Source organism: Rhinopithecus bieti, unplaced genomic scaffold, assembly GCF_001698545.2.
Source record: "Rhinopithecus bieti isolate Rb0 unplaced genomic scaffold, ASM169854v2 scaffold_3067, whole genome shotgun sequence".
Classification (NCBI taxonomy): Eukaryota; Metazoa; Chordata; class Mammalia; order Primates; family Cercopithecidae; genus Rhinopithecus; species Rhinopithecus bieti.
The window spans coordinates 2,339,119-2,357,715 of NW_016804208.1; the positions used below are offsets into that span (position 1 = coordinate 2,339,119).

Genomic DNA, 18,597 nt, shown 5'->3' on the forward strand with positions numbered 1-18,597 from the left:
AAGTGATAAAATTAAGCCACTTGGTGGCTTCTCGTGTATTATTATTTATTTGCAGTACAATTTTATCACCCATTAAAAAACTGTATAAGACTAAAGTATGGTCTCAGATTCTTGTCCATGGTTCCTGCATAATCCTAAAAAGGGCTTTATCTGTAGTCCTAATTTATTTGTAATATTTTCTGCCCTCTGGGCAAGGACTACTGTTTTTTTCTAAAAACCTATATGAACATCTATCTGAGTCCTATTTTATTCACCTATTTCTGGTAAGAAGCATCAGGCTCCCATATGCCCTATGAAGAAACTGTAGAATGGTTTGTAAATATTTCTTAAAGTAGTTGTCACCTCCCTTGCCTTCCGATAGATCTGTTCATATAGCATTAGCCAATATGACTAAAATCATAAAGAGCCAGTTGGTTATTAATTCACCTGATTCTATAGAGAGAGGACACTCCAAACCTTAAATGGCCAATTCTTACTTGGGCACTAATCACTCCAGGTGCTGCATCTGTGCGGGGGCACTCAATACCAAGTTTAGGGACTCCGATGTAGCATGTTCAGAAAAACAAGTTATTTGTATATTGTCATTCACCCTTCTATGAAATAAGATAAAAGGAAGAAAGAGAAAGGGTAGAAAAAAATCTAGTCTCATCTTTTCCTGAGCCAAAGAGATAAACCAGTAATCAAATGGGAAGAGCAAAAACACTAATGCTTAATAAGTAGTTACTATTTAGCAGACAGAATCTCAGCTACTTTACATATATCATCTCATTATTTAAATTAAGTGCTTAAAATCACATTGCTAGAAAAACACAGAGCTGTGATTCCTTGAATTATACTCTACCTTATTCCAAAGCCCCAATTTTTTATTTTTATTTTATCTATTTATCTATCAATAATTTTTCTTTTCTTTTCTTTTTTTTGGGGGGAGTGGATGGGGAAGGCAGGATCTCACTCTCACTCTGCTTCATCCAGCCTGGAATGCAATGGTGCAATCATGGCTCACTGTGATCTTGGACTCCCGGGCTCCAGAGATCCTCCTGCCTCTGCCTCCTGAGAAGCTGGGAGTAAGGCAAATGACACTGCACCCAGCTAATTAAAAATAATTATAGATATAGGGTCTCGCTTTGTTGCCCAGGCTGGTCTTGAACTGGTGACCTCAAAATAGTTTTTCTTACCTAAGCATAATATGTACTTAGTGTAGAGAAGCTGGACAAAATAAAGGAGCTTAAGAAAAAGAAGGTAACCTATAACCCTAATCTTATCATTCAATGATATCACTGTTAACATTACAGAGTATTTCATTTGAGCTTTTTGTTCTATGCTTTATACATCCATAACCATTCTCTCTGTTCCTTAAATAATTTTTACAACATAATTTTAATAGCTACAGAAATTTCTATCATATTCACATAAATAACATATTTGCCATTATTGGCCATTTAGGTCATTCCAGTTTTCTTAATTATACATTATACCAAATGTATACACTAACTACATTTTTGTACCAATTCATTATCATTTCTGTAGGATAAATTTCTCCACTGTTACTGGCACCAGAATTGCCAAATTAAGGAGTATATTTTTTATTTTTCTTTTTTAAAAATATAGTGTCAGTTTACCTTTAAAGGTGCTTTTCAACGTATACTTCTAGCAGTAGTGCAGAAGAGTGCTTGTTTTTCGCCATCCTTGCCAATGCAAGGTATCGTCATTCTTTTCTCATTTTGCAACAAACTCATGAAAGTCTTTTATTTTAGTCATACACATACAAACCTATAAGAAACACATTGAGCTTTTCTTTTCTTTCTTTCTCTCTTTGCTTCCTTCCTTCCTTCTTCCTTCCTTCCCTCCTTCCTTCCTCCTTCCTTCCTTCCCTCCTTCTTTCCTCCTTCCTCCTTCCTCCTCCCACCCTCCCTCCCTCTCTCCCTCTCTCTCTCTCTTTCTTTCTCTCTCTCTTTCTCTCTTTCTCTCTCTCTCTCTCTTTCTCTCTCTCTCTTTCTTTTCTTAGTTTTGCTTTGTCACCAAGGCTGGAAAGCATTGGCGCCATGTTGGGTCACTGCAGCCTCTGCCTCCTGGGTTCATGTGATTCTCCTGCTTCAGCCTCCTGAGTAGCTTGGATTACAGGCGCCCGCCACCACCCAGCTAATTTTTGTATTTTTAGAAGAGATGAGGTTTCACCATGTTAGCCAGGCTGGTCTCGAATTCCTCACTTCTAGTGACCTACCTGCCTCAACCCCAAGCTGGGATTACAGGCGTGAGCCACTACGCCTGGCTGAGCTTTCTATGTTTTTAATACCCAACAAAGCTTCCATCGTGAATTATGAACCTATGACTTTCAGGCACACATGCTGAAGCGTTTTTTGTCCCATGGTGAATGATTATGGAATTGTCTTTTGAGGAACAACTGGAATGCCTGTTAACAAATATACTGAATAGAAGTATCTGAAAATGAAATGGTGTGCCTTGGGAGCCAGAGAAGTGCTCATTGCTGAAGAAGTTCAACCAAAAGTTGATGATCAACTGGCTAGGATGACAGTGGAGAATTTGTCTGGATAACCTCTCAAGTTTCTTTCCATGCTATGGTCCTATGATGCTTTTGTCTGTTTCTGGAGATTACTGATTCTGTCTCTTTGCCTCATCAGCTGCAATTTTTTTATACTAATAGACTAACTCTCTCTGAATTGTGTCTTTTGCCAACAATATATTCAAAGTCACAGCATTTTAAGTTGTGCTTCAAAGCCAAGTGTGTGTGTGTGTGTGTATAAAATCAATAGCAGAGTATTTGCTGAACCTAGAAAAATGGCTGCATCATGAACTTCTCAGAATCTCAATTTTAAAAATTAAACATACACAATTATATGTCTACAATTACAGCTAAGTTATAGATAAAACTAGATATGGTTGTATGCATTTAGAACATTTCCAGGAAGGTACACAAGACATAATAGAGTCATCTCCAGGGAATGGGAATTGGAAAGAGGAATGTGAAGAACTTTTATCTTCTACTTTAAATACTTGTGTACTCTTTGCATGTTTTAGTAATAGTATGTATCATTTTAATAATGAGCTGTAATAGTTCACTGTTACAGATGCTTGTGTTAAAATCTTTTTATGAAATTACTAAGGTGGCCATAAACATAGCAATTTTATTCTGCTCACCAAAAATAGAGAAAAATCTGAACCTGCCAAATGAAATGATGGGTCTAATTGTAACAGTAGACAAGTAAATTCTTACCTCACTCTTGCCCTGATTCTATGCTTTCCCAGTCGTTTAACTTTCCATGGTGTGGGCCAGCAAAGAGAGGTGACATTAGTTAGTTATATATTATAGTTCTAGTTTACACATCACTCTCTCATAAGAGCCTGTTTGAGAGATATTATGTCTTCAGTCGAGGAATCAAATATTCTGATGATGTCTGATCTCTAAGAACAGAATCTGTTTTGTTATCATGAGCATCCCAGATGAGCAAATCTAAGAAGATTTTTATCATGAGTAAATCTAAGATGATTTTGAGCCACAAAGACTTAAGGCTCAAGGTTTTATATATATACACACACACACACACACACATATATGTACATGTTAGCCATTTAGTCCAATTTTTAGAGAGTTCATTAATATTATTACCAGAAAAGGAATCACTGAATTACATTAAAAAATGATGTATAATTTAAGTACAGTCCAGTTTGAAAGCTTTTAATTTTTTTTTTTGAAGAATGCAGTATTCTGATTAAGTCAGATATCTGTAAACAGAATCTGCTTTAGAAAACAACTATTAAATGCTTGAATAATCACTTATAAAAAATGAAGTAATTACCTTTTCTATATAATTAGTAACTAGTTTGGGTTTGTATAGAAGTGACAGAATAATATAAAATCTGACTAGATAAGAATTTCTTAAGCTCTGTCAGTAATTTGTTTATATTATCTAACACTCCATAGTGTCTACCTCGTAAGTGGGCGAGGCATGAGAATGAAATGACGTAATACTTGAAAAGTGTTTGAAATACTATGTGTCATATTGTAATCATCTAATAAACACCAAGTAATATAAAATATATTAGGTAAAATAAGAAAAATTATATCCAAATATACCAACATTAAGTCTGTATATAAAATGGAAATATATGCAGGCAAAGACATGAAAAAAGGTCTGAGACAGGTGGAGCAAGATGGCTGAATAGAACCCTCCAGCAATTGTCACCCCCAGAGAAACATCAAATTGAACAACTATCTAAACAAGAAAGTACCTTCATAGGAACCAAGTATCAGGTGAACGATCAGAGATCACAGTACCCAGTTTTAACATCATATCAAGGAAGAAGGCACTGAAGAGAGTAGAAGACTCTTGTATTGCTTACACAGCCTCTCCCCCATCATCTCCTAGCAGTGCAGCACTGCAGAGAGAGAATATCTGTGTGCTTGAGGGAGGGAGAATACAGTGATTATGGGACTTTGCATTGGAACTCAGTGCTAACTGTCACAGTGCAAAGTCATACAGGGCAGAATTTAGCTAGCTCCCACACTGGAAGCATTCAGACTGGACGTAGCTAGAGGGGAATTTTCTATGCCAGCAGTCAGAATTTGAGTTCCGGCTAGCATCAACACTGCAGGCCAAAGTGCTCTGGGGTCATAAATAAACTTGAAAGGTAACCTAGGCCTTTCAAGAAGTAAAGTTCCCAGGCAAGTTCTGGTGCTGTGCTGGGCTCAGAGCCAGTAGACTTAGGGTGTACAGGACCTAGTGAGACATCAGCTGGGGCAGCCAAGGGAGTGCTTGTGTCACCCCCTCCCCCAGCCCCAGATAGTGCAGCTCGCAGTTTTGGCAGAGACACCTTCTGTTTGAAAAGAGGATACAGTAAAGAGGACTTTGTCTTGTAACTTAAATACTTGCTCAGCCATAGTAAAATAAAACACCAAGCAGAGTCCTGAAGCCCCAATGCCAGGCCCTAGCTCCCGGACAACAGATGTTTCTAGACACACCCTGGGCCAGAAGGGAACCCACTGCCCTTAAGGGAGATAACCAGGCCTGGCAAGATTTGCCATAAGCTGAATAAGAGCCTTTGGGCCTTGAGTAAACGTGAGTGGTAGCCAGGCAGTACTTGCCATGGGCCTAGGGCAGTGGTGGCCATGAGGAGAAACTCCTTCTGCTTGAGGAAGTAAGAGAGGAGAGTAAAAAAGACTTTGTCTCAGAATTTGGTTATCAGCTCAGCCACAGTAAAATAAAGTACCAAGTAGATTCTAGATTCCTAAAGTTCCTGACTCCAGACCTTTGCTCCTGGACAGCATTTCTACACCCTCTCTGGGCCAGAAGGGAACTCACCACCTTGAAGGGAAAACACATGTTTAGAATGATTCACCACCTGCTGACTAAAGAGCTCTTGGGCCTTAAATAAACATCAGTGGTGACCAGGCAATAGTTGTCACAGGCCTTGGGTGAGACCAAGTACTGTGGTGGCTTCCGGTCTGACTCAGCACAGTTGCAGTAGTGGTGGCCACAGAGGTACTTGTGTCATCCCTCCCCCAACTCTAGGAAGCTCAACACAGAGAGAAACTTCTTCATTTGGGGTAAAGTGAGAGAACAAGAGTCTCTACTTGGTAATCCAGGGAATTATCTCATCTAGTACCCCAAACCACCAAAGTGCTACCTCTGTTAGTCTGCAAGAGTCATATTATTAGTGGGCTTGGGTTCCTCCTAATGCAGATATGGCTGCAATAGGCAAATACTTAGATCTGAACACTCAATTTTCTTTATGTACTTCTTCAAAGCCTTCCCAAGAAGGACAGGTACAAGCAAGCCCAGACTATGAAGACTACAATAAATACCTCACTTGTCAATGCCTAGACATTGATGAACACTCACAAGCATCAAGATCATTTAGGAAAACACGACCTCACCAAATGAACTAAATAAGGGCACCAGTAACCAATCCCAGTGACAGAGATCTGTGACCTTTCAGACAGATAACTCAACATAGCTGGTTTGAGAAACTAAACAAATCAAGATAACAGAGAGAAAGATGAGTTTGTGTCCTTTGTAGCGACATGGATGCAGCTGGAAACCATCATTCTCAGCAAACTATCGCCAAGAACAGAAAACCAAATACCGCCTGTTCTTGTAAGTGGGAATTGAACAATGAGATCACTTGGACTCGGGAAGGGGAACATCACACACCGGGGCCTATTATGGGGAGAGGGGAGGGGGGAGGGATGGCATTGGGAGTTATACCTGATGTAAATGACGAGTTGATGGTGCTGATGAGTTGACGGGTGCAGCACACCAACATGGCACAAATATACATATGTAACAAACCTGCACATTGTGCACATGTACCCTAGAACTTAAAGTATAATAAAAAAAAAAGATAAAAATATAACCACAAAAAAAAAGAATTCAGAATCCTATCCAATAAATAGGATAATGAAAATGTAAAATGATATGTGAGATTGAAATAATTTTTAAAAATCAAGTTGAAATTCTGAAGCTAAGCAATTGAACTGACATACTGAAAAATGCATCTGAGTCTCTCAACAGCAGAATTGATCAGGCAGAAGAAAGAATTAGTGAGCCTGAAGACATGCTAATTGAAAATATACAGTGAAGGGAGACAAAATAAAATAATAAAAAAGAATGAAACATGCAAAATTATTTTTTAAAAAAAGCCCAGGACCTCATGGCTTCACTGCTGAATTTTACCAAACATTTTAAAAAGAATAATCCTACTCAAACTATTCCAAAAAACAGAGGAGGGAATACTTCTAAACTCATTCTATGAGGCCAGTGTTACCCTGATACCAAAATCAAACAAAGACATATAAAAAAAAAAAGAAAGTATAGGCCAATATCGCTGAAAACCATTGATGCAAAAATCCACAACAAAATAATAGTGAACCTAATTCAACAACACATTAAGATAATCATTCATCATGCCTAAGTGGAATTTATCCCAGGGATGCAAGGACTGTTCAACATATGCAAATTCATCCAATGTGATACATCATATCAACAGAATGAAGGAATAAACCATATGATAATTTCAGTTGATACTGGAAAAGCATTTGACAAAATTTGGCATCTCTTTATGATAAAAAACCCTCAAAAAACTGGGTATAGAAAGAATGTACCACTACACAATAAAAGCCATATAAGACAGACGTACAGCTAGTGTCATACTGAATGAGGAAAAACTGAAAACCTTTCCTCTAAGGTCTGGAAATAATGAGGATGCCCACTTTCATCACTGTTTATCAGCATAGTACTGGAAGTCCTAGACAGAGCAATCAGACAAGAAAAAGAAATAAAGGGCAACCAGATTGGAAAGAAAAAAGTCAAATTATTCTTATTTTCAAATAATATAATCTTACATATGGAAAAACCTAAAGACTCCACTAAGAAATTATTAGAAATGATAAGTTGAGTAAAGTTGTAGGATACAAAATTAACAGAAAAATCAGTAGCATTTCTATATGCCAACAGCAGACAATCTGAAAAAGCAGTCAAGAAAGTAATCCCATTTAAAATAACTGCAAATAAAATTAAATACCTAGGATTTAACTAAAGACATGAAAGATCTCTACAACAAATACTATAAAATATTGATGCAAGAAATTGAATAAGACACAAAAAGATGAAAAGATATTCCATGTTCATGGATTGGAAGATTGACATTTTTTACATGTTCATACTACTCAAAGCAGTCTCCAGATTCAATGCAATCCTTATCAAAATACCAATAACATTCTTCACAGAAATAGAAAAAAATCCTAAAATTTATATGGGATCAAAAAAGAACCTGAATAGCCAAAGTCATCCCAGGCAAAAAGAACAAAACTGGAGAAATACCTGACTTCAAATTATACTACAGAGTTATAGTAACCAAAACAGCATGATACTGGCATCAAAACAGACACATTGGCAGTGGAATGAAATGGAGAACTGAGAAACAAATTCACATACCTACAGTGAACTCATTTTTCACAAAGACGCCAAGAACATACGCTGGAGAAAAGATAGTCTCTTCAATAAATGGTACTGGCAAAACTACATATCCATATGCAGAAGAATGAAACTAGACCCTTATCTCTTCCCATATACAAAATCTAATCAAAGACTTATATCAAAAACATAAAAGTACTGAAAGAAGACATTAGGGAAACTCTCTATAACATTGCTCTGGACAAGGACTTCTGAGGAATATCCCATAAGCATAGGCAACCAAAGCAAAAATGGAAAAACTGGGTCACATCAAGTTAAAAACTTCTGCACAGCAAAGGAAACAATCAACAGAGTGGAGAAACAATCCACGAAATGGGAGAAAATATTTGCAAACTACCCATCTGACAAGGAATTAATTGCCAGAATATATAAGGAGCTCAAACAACTCAGTAGGAAAAATATCTAATAATCTGATTAATAAATGGACAAAAGATCTGAACAGACATTTCTCAAAAGACATCCAAATGACAAACAAGTATATTCAAAAGTGCTCAACATCACTGATCACCAGAGAAATGCAAATCAAAACTACAATGAGATACTATATCACCCCAGTTAAAATGACTTTTATCCAAACCACAAACAATAATTAATGACGGTGAAGATATGAACAAAAGGGAACCCTTGTACACTGTTGGTGGGAATGTAAATTAGCATAGCCACTGTGGAGAACAGTTTGGAGATTCCTCAGAAAAATAAAAATAGAACTAATACTTAATCTAGCAATCCCACTACTAGGCATATATTCAAGAGAAAGGAATTCGATATATCAAATAGATATATTCACTCCTATGTCCGTTGCAGCACTATTCACAATAGCTAAGATTTATAAGCAACCTGTGTCCATCAACAGACAAATGGATAAAGAAAATGTTGTATGTACACACAATAGAGCACTAATCTTTAAAGTGGTGCTTGGTCACAAAAAAAGAATGAGAACCTGTCATTTCATCAACATGGACGGAACTGGAGGATTTCATGTCAAGTGAAATAAGTCAGGCACAGAAAGAAAACCTTGGCATGTTCTCACTTATTTGTGGGAGCTAAAAATGCAAACATTTGAACTCAAGGAGCTAGAGAGTAGAATGATGGTTACTAGAGGCTGGGAAGGAGTAGTGAGCTAGGGGAAGTGGAATGGTTAATGGATATATTAATATAATTCGATACAATGAATAAGATCTAATGTTTGATAGTACAACAGGGTGACTTCAGTCAACAATAATTTATTGTACATTTAAAAATAACTAAAAGGGGCTGGGCACGGTGGCTCATGCCTGTAATCCCAGCACTTTGGGAGGTCGAGGGGGGCGGATCACCTGAGGTCAGGAGTTCCACACCAGCCTGACCAACATGGAGAAAACCCATCTCTACTAAAAATACAAAATTAGTCGGGCATGGTGGCACATGCCTGTAATCCCAGCTACTCGGGAGGCTGAGGCAGGAGAATCACTTGAATCCAGGAGGCAGCAGTTGCGGTGAGCTGAGATCGTACCATTGCACTCCAGCCTGGGCAACAAGAGGGAAACTCCATCTCAAATGATAATAATAATAATAATAATAATAACTAAAAGAGTATAATTGGAATGTTTGTAACACAAAGAAATGATAAATGGCTGAGCTCATGGATTAAACAAACAAACAAAATGTCAGCAGCATTTCCTCTGGAGTACAGAGTAAAATGGGGAGGAGTAAGATTAAGTGAACTTTTATTTTTATTTATACAATTTATTACTGTATTACTGGAAATTTTACGAGAAACATTTATTTATTTTTTTAAAAAAGAAACAATATTGTTAAAGGAATGCCAAAAGATCCATTGGTAGATATGTGATGAAATTACTATAAAAATGTTCATTCACAGTAAATGGGCACATTTCATAGTGCATTGATACAGTACAATTTAGGATCACTTTGGATCAAGCAGATAGCCAGGCTCACAGTGGTTCTTGTTTGAATGACGGGCTGGGAATCATAGTTAATTAATCTCTGTAAGCCATAGTTACTGTATCTGTAAAATGAAATAATACTATCCTAGTTATATCTCAGCATCCACCACAGTGTTTAGCCCCTTTTTAAGAAAATGAATAATTCGGGTTTAATTTAGAAGTCTAAGATCGAGACCTTTGAAATGTATGCTTGAAAATACAACCTTGTTTTTTTTCCTTGTGAATTCTATGATTGCAGTTTACATGAGCACAATTCATATGGATGTGTTTTCAACCGCACACCTGGGAAGTCACCACACAGTGCTGTGCAACTGATAATCATTTGAGAAGAAGAGGATAACTGAGTTCTTGTTGGAAGAAGAGCAATTTGAAAGTGCTGCTTAAATGAACACAAGATGGTGTCAGGATTCCAAGTTTCTAGTTCTTTCCAGTGAGTTACCTAAGGTCTAAGTTTTATCCTGAACAGAATCTCTTGCGGAACTAAAATACTACCAATGAAAAGCTCTTGACACTCCTACATCATGAATATTACTGAGCTCTAAAACTTGAACTGGTCATGTCAGGAGAACCTGGAACTGCTCGTGGCAGTTCTTGTGGACTGAGAAGAAGTGCTACTGGAGATTTTGGTGATAGTGGCCAAAAGGAAAGGATATGATTGTGATTGCTGGGAAGCAGAGGGCTTTTGAATATGTTCATCCAAATCCTAAGCCAGAGACTGTTTAGTGCTTGTTCCTCCTGGGAAGGCTAATGGTAAACAAAAACACAGTTTAACATGTTTAATGTTTTGAAATTCTGGAAGAACAGAAATATTCATTTATTCCTGGGTGTCCACATGAGCATGGAGGTATTCTAAAGTGTAAGAAGTGACAGCATAGGCATGGTTAAAATCTCAGATTCTGACCTCATTCTGGCTCCTCCCCTTACTATCTTGAGCATTAGCTCAATAAACCTCAATGCTTTATAAAATTGTGGTGACAGTTACATTTAGTTAAAAGATTATAGGTTCCAATGGGAAAATACATATAAAATGTTTAACTATCACAGTGGCTTACCCATAGAAAAGTCTCACCAAAGTAACCAAATACAGTAGTACACCCTAATCTATGGCTTTGCTTTAATGGTTTTAGTTACCTAAAGTCAGCTGCAGTCTGAAAATATTATAGTATTTTGAGAGAGAGAGAGAGAGAGATTCACATAACAATATACTGTTTTGTTCTATTTTATTAGTAGTTATTATTAATCTCTTACTGCTTTTAATTAAATATATAATTTTATAAATTAATTAAATTGATTTAATTATAAATTAAATTGTGTAATTAATTAAATTGATTTAATTATAAATTAAATTGTGTATGTCTTTATAGGACTAAACAGTCTATATATAGGTTTTGGTACTATCCACAGTTTGAAGCATCCATTGGAGGTCTTGGAACATACCTCCCATGGATAAGGTGGGCTACTGTATTAGTTTAAGTTCCTCAGATTTCCTGGACTACCTGACATTAGGCTCCACAATTCGTTAATACATGCTACTTCAATCAGCAGCATGCTTAGCACATAGCATGTGTTTAATAAATATTAAATCTAAAATAAAATCAAGATTTCCAGTTGAATTGAAGCTAGGGAAGTCTACACATATTTTGTTTGTTAGTTTGTTTGGAAACATCGTCTCTACAGAGAGTATCTAATGACATGGGAAACGCCATGATAGAGTCAGTCTGGTGGAGAAAATATCTAGACCTTCATCAGTCCCAAAACTGCATTGAACATCTAGGGCTGCTTTTGTAAGATCAACAGAATCCATGTCATTGACGTAATGCTCATTACTGCCAGCATCCTTACTGTTTTGAATGCCTATGTAATCGTTTTTCTTACATTATTTCACTGAATTCTTAAAATGCTTTAATGGAGATGCTTTTATTCCTATGTTAACAAGAAAGCTGAGTCTCAGAGTGGTTATATAACTTGTTCAGTGCCACACACTAGTGAGTGAAAAAGCCATGACTAGAATGAGGACCACAGAGAGCAGGACCAGCCTTTTTCCAGGGAAGATAAATACATAGACTGGCAGCTCTGACATCCTGTTAGGTCTTATTGATATCCTGACTTGCTTTAGACTTGTCTGAAACCCTGGCTTATCTGGCTCCAAAGCCTATGAAGCTTCCACTAAACCAGAGAACCATCATTTGAGTAGTGATGAAATATTCTCCAAAAAACAACAACAAACGCAATGAATTATCAGGGACCTTAGAGACTCTCATCATGAATCCCAGTTTCAGAAATTGTGTCTCATAAAGTCTTAATAAATATTAGGTTGGTGCAAAAGTAGCTGTGGTTGCCATTAAAACCAATGGCAAAACAGCAATTACTTTTCCACCAACCTATAAAAAAGACAAATTTTGATTCATCACATAGAAGGTAAAATGTATACTCTTATGTTATGGAAATAAATGTCATCAGTTTAAAAATTCTCACAAAACTTGTAATTTCTCTACAGGACAGCATGGTTGTGCATCCTAAGTGGAACGTAATTATTTTTGTCAGAAAATGATCTTCACATACATACCAATCATTCCTTGGGACAGGGTGGGGTTCATCGGTTTTTAGAAATGTTACTGTTTTCAAGTTATACATAAATACTCTAAATTGTGTCTGAGTGTCCAGCAAAACGACAGTATTGTCTTTGATGTGCTATCAGTGAGCTACTAAGAAAATATGTTTCAACAAGATTTATTTATTAGATTAAGTGAATATATTAACATTCCATGGGCAAAATTACAGAAGACATGGTTAGGAATAAAATGTCCTCATCTCCTTGATATCTTCATCCCTCATATTAAGTCCTTAATTTGCAGAGGCAGCAACATTGTTAATTCCTTGTACAAGGAATTTTCCTGTGGAAAATAGTTTTACCTGTTTGTCTCCACATGTATGTCTGATCTTTGTGATATGGTATCAGGCATCCCCTGACCTGTTGGTTTGTCTTCTTTCCCATTTTATCTTTTCATCTATTTTGCAAACTCATCAAGATGCCTTCCACTTTCCAGCTTCTCCATTATGTACCTAAGGGTTTTCCTTAAATTTTTGTCCAACCTAAAAAGTAATAATCACTAAATGATAGAACTCTATAATAACTAAATGATAGAATGATAGAAATCATTTCCAGCATCCTGTCGGCATGACAGAAATCTAGCCTACTTTGAAGCAAATCAAAACAACTGTGAAGTTAATTTAATGAAATTATCCTCTCTTTTTGAGGCCCACTGTTGCAACTTTCCTCATCTCCAAGCTGGTAGAAAATGCTGTTGCTTTGTGGTGGTATTCTGCAAAGGACTTAGGGAGGGATCATTTTCTGTAATCAGCTCATCAAATTCACGGAGGTCTACAGAAGTGAAGTGACGTGCCCAAGAGCTCATGACAAGTACATAGTGTCTTAGTCTAAATACATCCAGAATGAGTATTCTTAGACCTTGTACTTGTTTCATTGTCCTGTGCTCAGGCAAACGTTTGCAAACAGCAGGGAAAACAACTGCAGATTGAGACTTGAGGGAGATGGGTGGGAGAAGGTCTTTAGCAGATCCCTGGACCTGGGGATCACCTGCTCGCAGATATCAAAACAGTGAAAAAAGCTATTCATAAGTACATCAAGGACGAGTGGGCCATTGTTTTTCAGAACCAGCTGTGGAGAATCTGCTCAACAGTGGCCTTGGAACAGCTGCGGCTGCTGCACCAAGAAGGGAGGGCAGGAGGGCGGAGCGGTACTGGTGGAAGGGTGAGCTAGGAGGGAGGGCTGCAAGGACCCTGCCACGCCACCTCCTGGCAAACCAGGAAGTATTTTTGCAGTAAGTGCATTGGGCTGAGCCACCTTTTGAACCTACCCGAAGTGTTAACAGCATACAGCAGGCCTTAGATGGGTGCAGTAACTGCAAACTCTCAACGGGCTGGTGCCTAAGAGGCTACGGGCTGGCAGCTACATAGATCCCGGCGCAGTGAGTAGGCGCTGTCCGAAAGTACACACATTGGAGCCAGCCGACTGTGCTGTCTTTGCAAGCCGTGACCGGGCAAAGTCCGTGATAAACAAGCCTCGCAGCAGCTGCCTTCGGATGAGCGCCCCCTGCGCGTTCCTCCACCCAGCATTTCCCACGCGCCCAGCACTCCGCTCTGCAGCCCCTGCCCTCCTATCTCCCAGCCCCATTCTCAGATCCCCCCATCTTTGGGCCCAGCCCAGGTCCCAGCCCCCGCGGCTGGCGCACCACACTCACCATCTCTTGCCTGAGGAGGTGAAGCTTGGTTTCTAGCCTCTCCAGGGCGCTAGAGTGGCTACCTCGTGGGGAGCCAGAGGTTGGGGAGGACGAAGAGGAGGACGACAAGGAGGGAGGGAAGCTGCAGCAGCAGCTGCTGCTACTGCAGCCACCGCCGCCGCCACCACCGCTCCCCCCGCAGGGGTCCCTGTCCCTTTCCCTGGGAACCGGCTCCTCCCCACGGAGCGAGCGCACTAGGCTCTCGGGTACTTTGCGCCCCAGCTTCAGCTCGATGTCTCTGAGGTCTGGCAGCGGGCTGTCTTCCATGACTTTTCGGGAACGGCGATAATGGTAATAAAACGCAGCAGATGAGAGGCAGCCACGGCCTCGAAGGCTGCTGCGAGATCAGCAGACCTCTCCGGGCTCCAGTGTCTCTATCCTCCGCGGCTCCGGTGTACCGTCCTTTCCATAACCACCCTCGCGGTGTCAGCCCTGAAATCCGCACAGGACGCGGGGGGTCGCAGCTGCAGTTCCCTGGCCGCTGCGACTCCTCCGACACTAAGATGATCAAGATCGCCTCATTCTCTTTCTTTTTGGCCACCTCACTGCAAAGTTGAGTTCACTGATATTGCAGAGAGAGGGCGAATAAAGCAAGTAGTGAAAGAAAAGAGAGGGAAATGAAACCTGTTTTAGCTTTACCAAGGGAAAATTTTCACATTATAAAACCGTCCGTTCACATCCCTGCGCCGCTCACTGACTGCCCATCTGGTACTACGCGACACAAAATAATGATGCAGCCAGAAACGATGTCCTGGGTCGTTTCATTTTCCAGCCATATGTCTCCAAGCTTTCGGGATATCCTGGATTGTCAGAAATAATCTCTGGTCACTGAAAGAGGAGTTCAGTCTTGTGCATGGACGCATAAAAAAGAGCTAGTTAGCTTAGCAGGAGTTTAACGGCTTCCTTGATGCAGGAAAAATGTCCTTCTTCCCATTTAGGCTGTTTGATCCAAGTCATTGTGTTCCTCTGAGCCTCGGAAACTTTAAACTCCGCTGGCAGGTGGACCAAACCAGGGCCAACCCTTGTACCGTATATCACAGACAAGAAGAGCAAGAGGAATTTTCCCAACCCTGTCGCTGGTAGAAGAGTTTTAACGTCCTGCTTTAGTTAGGAGTACCAGTTGATTTTTCAGTTTTCCTGACTAAATCGCCTGGTGGCTACAACCTTTAAAACAGGTTTTAAAATGAGAGATAGAGGAATGACTTCATATTTGGTGTCGTTCGTTTCCCATCTCTCTACAAACAAAAAACCTCTCTTCAGAAGACTTTGCTAGCAATTTTATACTAATAAAAAGAGTGAAACAATTTCATCAAAAGTTCAATGAAAATGCACAATCAAACTTAATTATCCTACCAACTGTTACCGTATGCAAACAAAAGTGAAGAATTATTTAGCCAGGATAACTTATATGACTCCTGAGATAGCAGCAGTTTTAAGAGGGAACAGTTGCTGAGCTACTTACTTTTACTTTAATTATGAAAGGAAAAAATATCGGGAATGACTATTTAAAATGTTGTCTTCTGTAATAATTTGTCTATAAATTAATTTATAGATTTTTTCAACTCTACAAATTGTACAATTAATTGTATAGTTTAAAATTGTACAATTTTAAATTTGTACAATTGTACAATTCATTAATTGCGATACTTCTACCAAGTAAATTATTATGAGCTACATGGATTACAGATTTGAATCAGCATTGAGTTTGTGTCAAAAATGTATTAGTAGAGGATACTAATTTCAGTCCAGTAAACTACAATTTTTGATTTCCATTGAAATATTTCAAAGTATGTGCCCCTCTATTTCTGCGACAAATAAGTATTTGTGTTCCTGGTCACTCTGAGGCTCCATTTCCAGTGACATCATTCAAGTTTTACACTTGTAAGAACATAGGTATATACATCTCAGAGTTTGTTTCTATCATATCTGACTCTAGGAAAGCTTATACGGAGAGGTAACATAGGCATTCTAAATGAAATATTTCATGTCAGATAAAAAAATGCTGAACTTTCGTATCAACATGCCAGAAATTTGCATGCTATTTCTCCCTTCTGAAAAGAAATGAAGAAAATAGTTATAAGTTAGGTGACCCATTTCAAAGTTAGAACTACCACTTATAGAATCACGGAAAACAAGACCAAATCTCAGCTCACTGATAAAACTACATGCTTGGTCCTAAATTTGGAAAAACACAAGCTCATTGCATAAGAATTGCACCGTGACATGTAATTATGAAAGGCTTGTGTTTCAGTCCAGAACAGTTTATTATTACAAAACCCTTGCAAAGTTCAGCATAGGGCTGGCTAAGTGCAGTTTATAGATGCAATATCTAGCTTGAAACTGATCAGTAAAAAACAAGTCAAATTATCGTGTGTCAACATAGAAAAATGGGACACCTCCTTTGCTATGAATCACAGACTGTAAAATCAGTATTTGAGGCTGAGGATAACATATATACCCCCCCCCCCACACACACACACACATATATATAGTTTTTTAAAGAAGTCTGCAGAAGAAACTCCTCTGAAAGTAAAAGTGTGATGTATATGCAAAGTAACCTTTAGTTCCAGTGAAATATTAAAAAATGCAAACTTTTGAACAAAAGCTTAGTATGTCAAGCCTTTCAATTTGTTTCAGTTAAATGCCTACTGACATTTTATTTTAAAATGGAGACATTTTGAATGACGCTTTAGCTAGTTTTCAGAATATATTAAAATCATTGAATGTTTATGGATCTATAACAGAGTGTTGTTAGTGCTACCATAACTGCTTTATGTGGTTTGATCTGAGGACATTTCTTACTCTATTTGAAAAAATATATATTCTTTTACTTTGGTTCTTGAGCATGATTTTGTTTGTTTATTTCAGGATTCTCAAGAAAGTGAGTCATCCTGGGCAATATAGCGAGACCTCACCTCTTCAAAAAGTTTAAAAATTAGCCAGGCATGCACTTGTAGTCGTAGCTAAGGGGTTAGGGGTGGGGAACTGAGACCAGAAGACTGCCTGAGTCCAGGGGTTCAGGGCTGCAGTGAGCTGTGATCGAGCCACTGTCCGTCAGTCTTTGAGACAGAGTGAGAAACTGCCTCAAAAAACAAAAACAAAACAATAAACAGACAAAAATGCCCACAAACAACAAGGACAAAAATGTGTGAGATGTTTTTCTAATTGCTCTTATCCTGAGAAGTTAATTACATCTTGATTTGGGGAATCAGTTGAGAAGACTTTGCAGTAATGAGTCCAGGATGGGGGCTTGGGGTAGGAGTGAATTCAGCAACAAGTAGGAGGGGGAACATAGGCAGGACTGAGAAAGACAGAGGGAAAAATTCTTGAGTCATATCACTCTTAGTAGCGCTCCCTCACTGCTCGTACTTTTCTTGTCCATCTCCAACTACCCCTCTTTCTTTGATTAGTAGTATTTGCCATGTCAACAACCACCTAAACTCAGTGTTTCTCTAAGCCTAATAATATATTGCAGAGTAAAATTGTAAAATGGTTATTGTATTGTTTTATTTGTGATATGATTTTTTATACTTTATTATGTGCTTCCTTTTAAGACCACCATATGTATAAGCTGGATTTGCCTCTTTTTTTTTTTTTTCTATTCAAAATGCGTAAGGAATCTAAGAATGAGTGTTAAACTATGGAGGACTTTAAGAGACTGAGTTTCTTCTCTAGTTATGTTGTGTTCACAGAGAAGGAAAGGGAGTCTCTTATTTATCATTAAAAAGAAAGAAAAACTAGTGGCTAATAGGAACATTGTTGGAGTCAGATGACAGGTTTTGAAAGAATGCCTCAGTCACAACAGACTGATGTGATGCATGCTTCACTCATTCCACACTTAGAACACTTCCTGGTTTGAGATATAATACTCCCAGCAAGAGTAGACTCAACAATGCTTCACGTAGTGTGGGTAACACCACTCCTTAGTCTGCTGCTGGCATTGTGGTTAAAAGAAGAAAAGCCTTCCACCTTCTTTCTGGCACTGATTGCAAGTTTGCAGCATTCCCAACTCTTGCTGGCACAGAGTTCAAGGGCTAGGGCAGGGTCTCTTACCTGAGACTCCACTCCCCACAGTGCAGAATAATATCAAGCAGCCAACAGCCTCAAATTACGCCTAAGAATTTTAGGAAGTCACTATTTAGTAAGTATCAGGTTCTTTCACTGTTTGTTTTTAAATGTGTAGAGCTGCTGCTTCTACAAATATTTTTGTTTGGTTTATATGCATAACAAGGAAGATGTTATAGCAAAGCTAAAGAATGTTGACCCTATCCATATACAGTTGAATTATATATCTGCTAAAGTTACTAAGGTTTTATCCTGCTTATTTATAGAGTCATTTAATTTACCTATAATTATGTA

General features: G+C 38.5%; 1 protein-coding gene across 1 annotated transcript in view; it reads right to left on the reverse strand.

Annotated features, from left to right (window-relative positions):
• Nucleotides 1-15,220, reverse strand: part of LURAP1L (leucine rich adaptor protein 1 like) — a 46,454-nt gene extending 31,234 nt beyond the window's left edge. Inside the window, exon 1 of the mRNA XM_017867193.1 lies at nt 14,200-15,220. Coding sequence (XP_017722682.1) covers nt 14,200-14,505 — 306 coding nt within the window. The 5' untranslated portion in view covers nt 14,506-15,220. The remainder of the gene's footprint in view (nt 1-14,199) is intronic.
• Nucleotides 15,221-18,597: the final 3,377 nt, after the last annotated feature.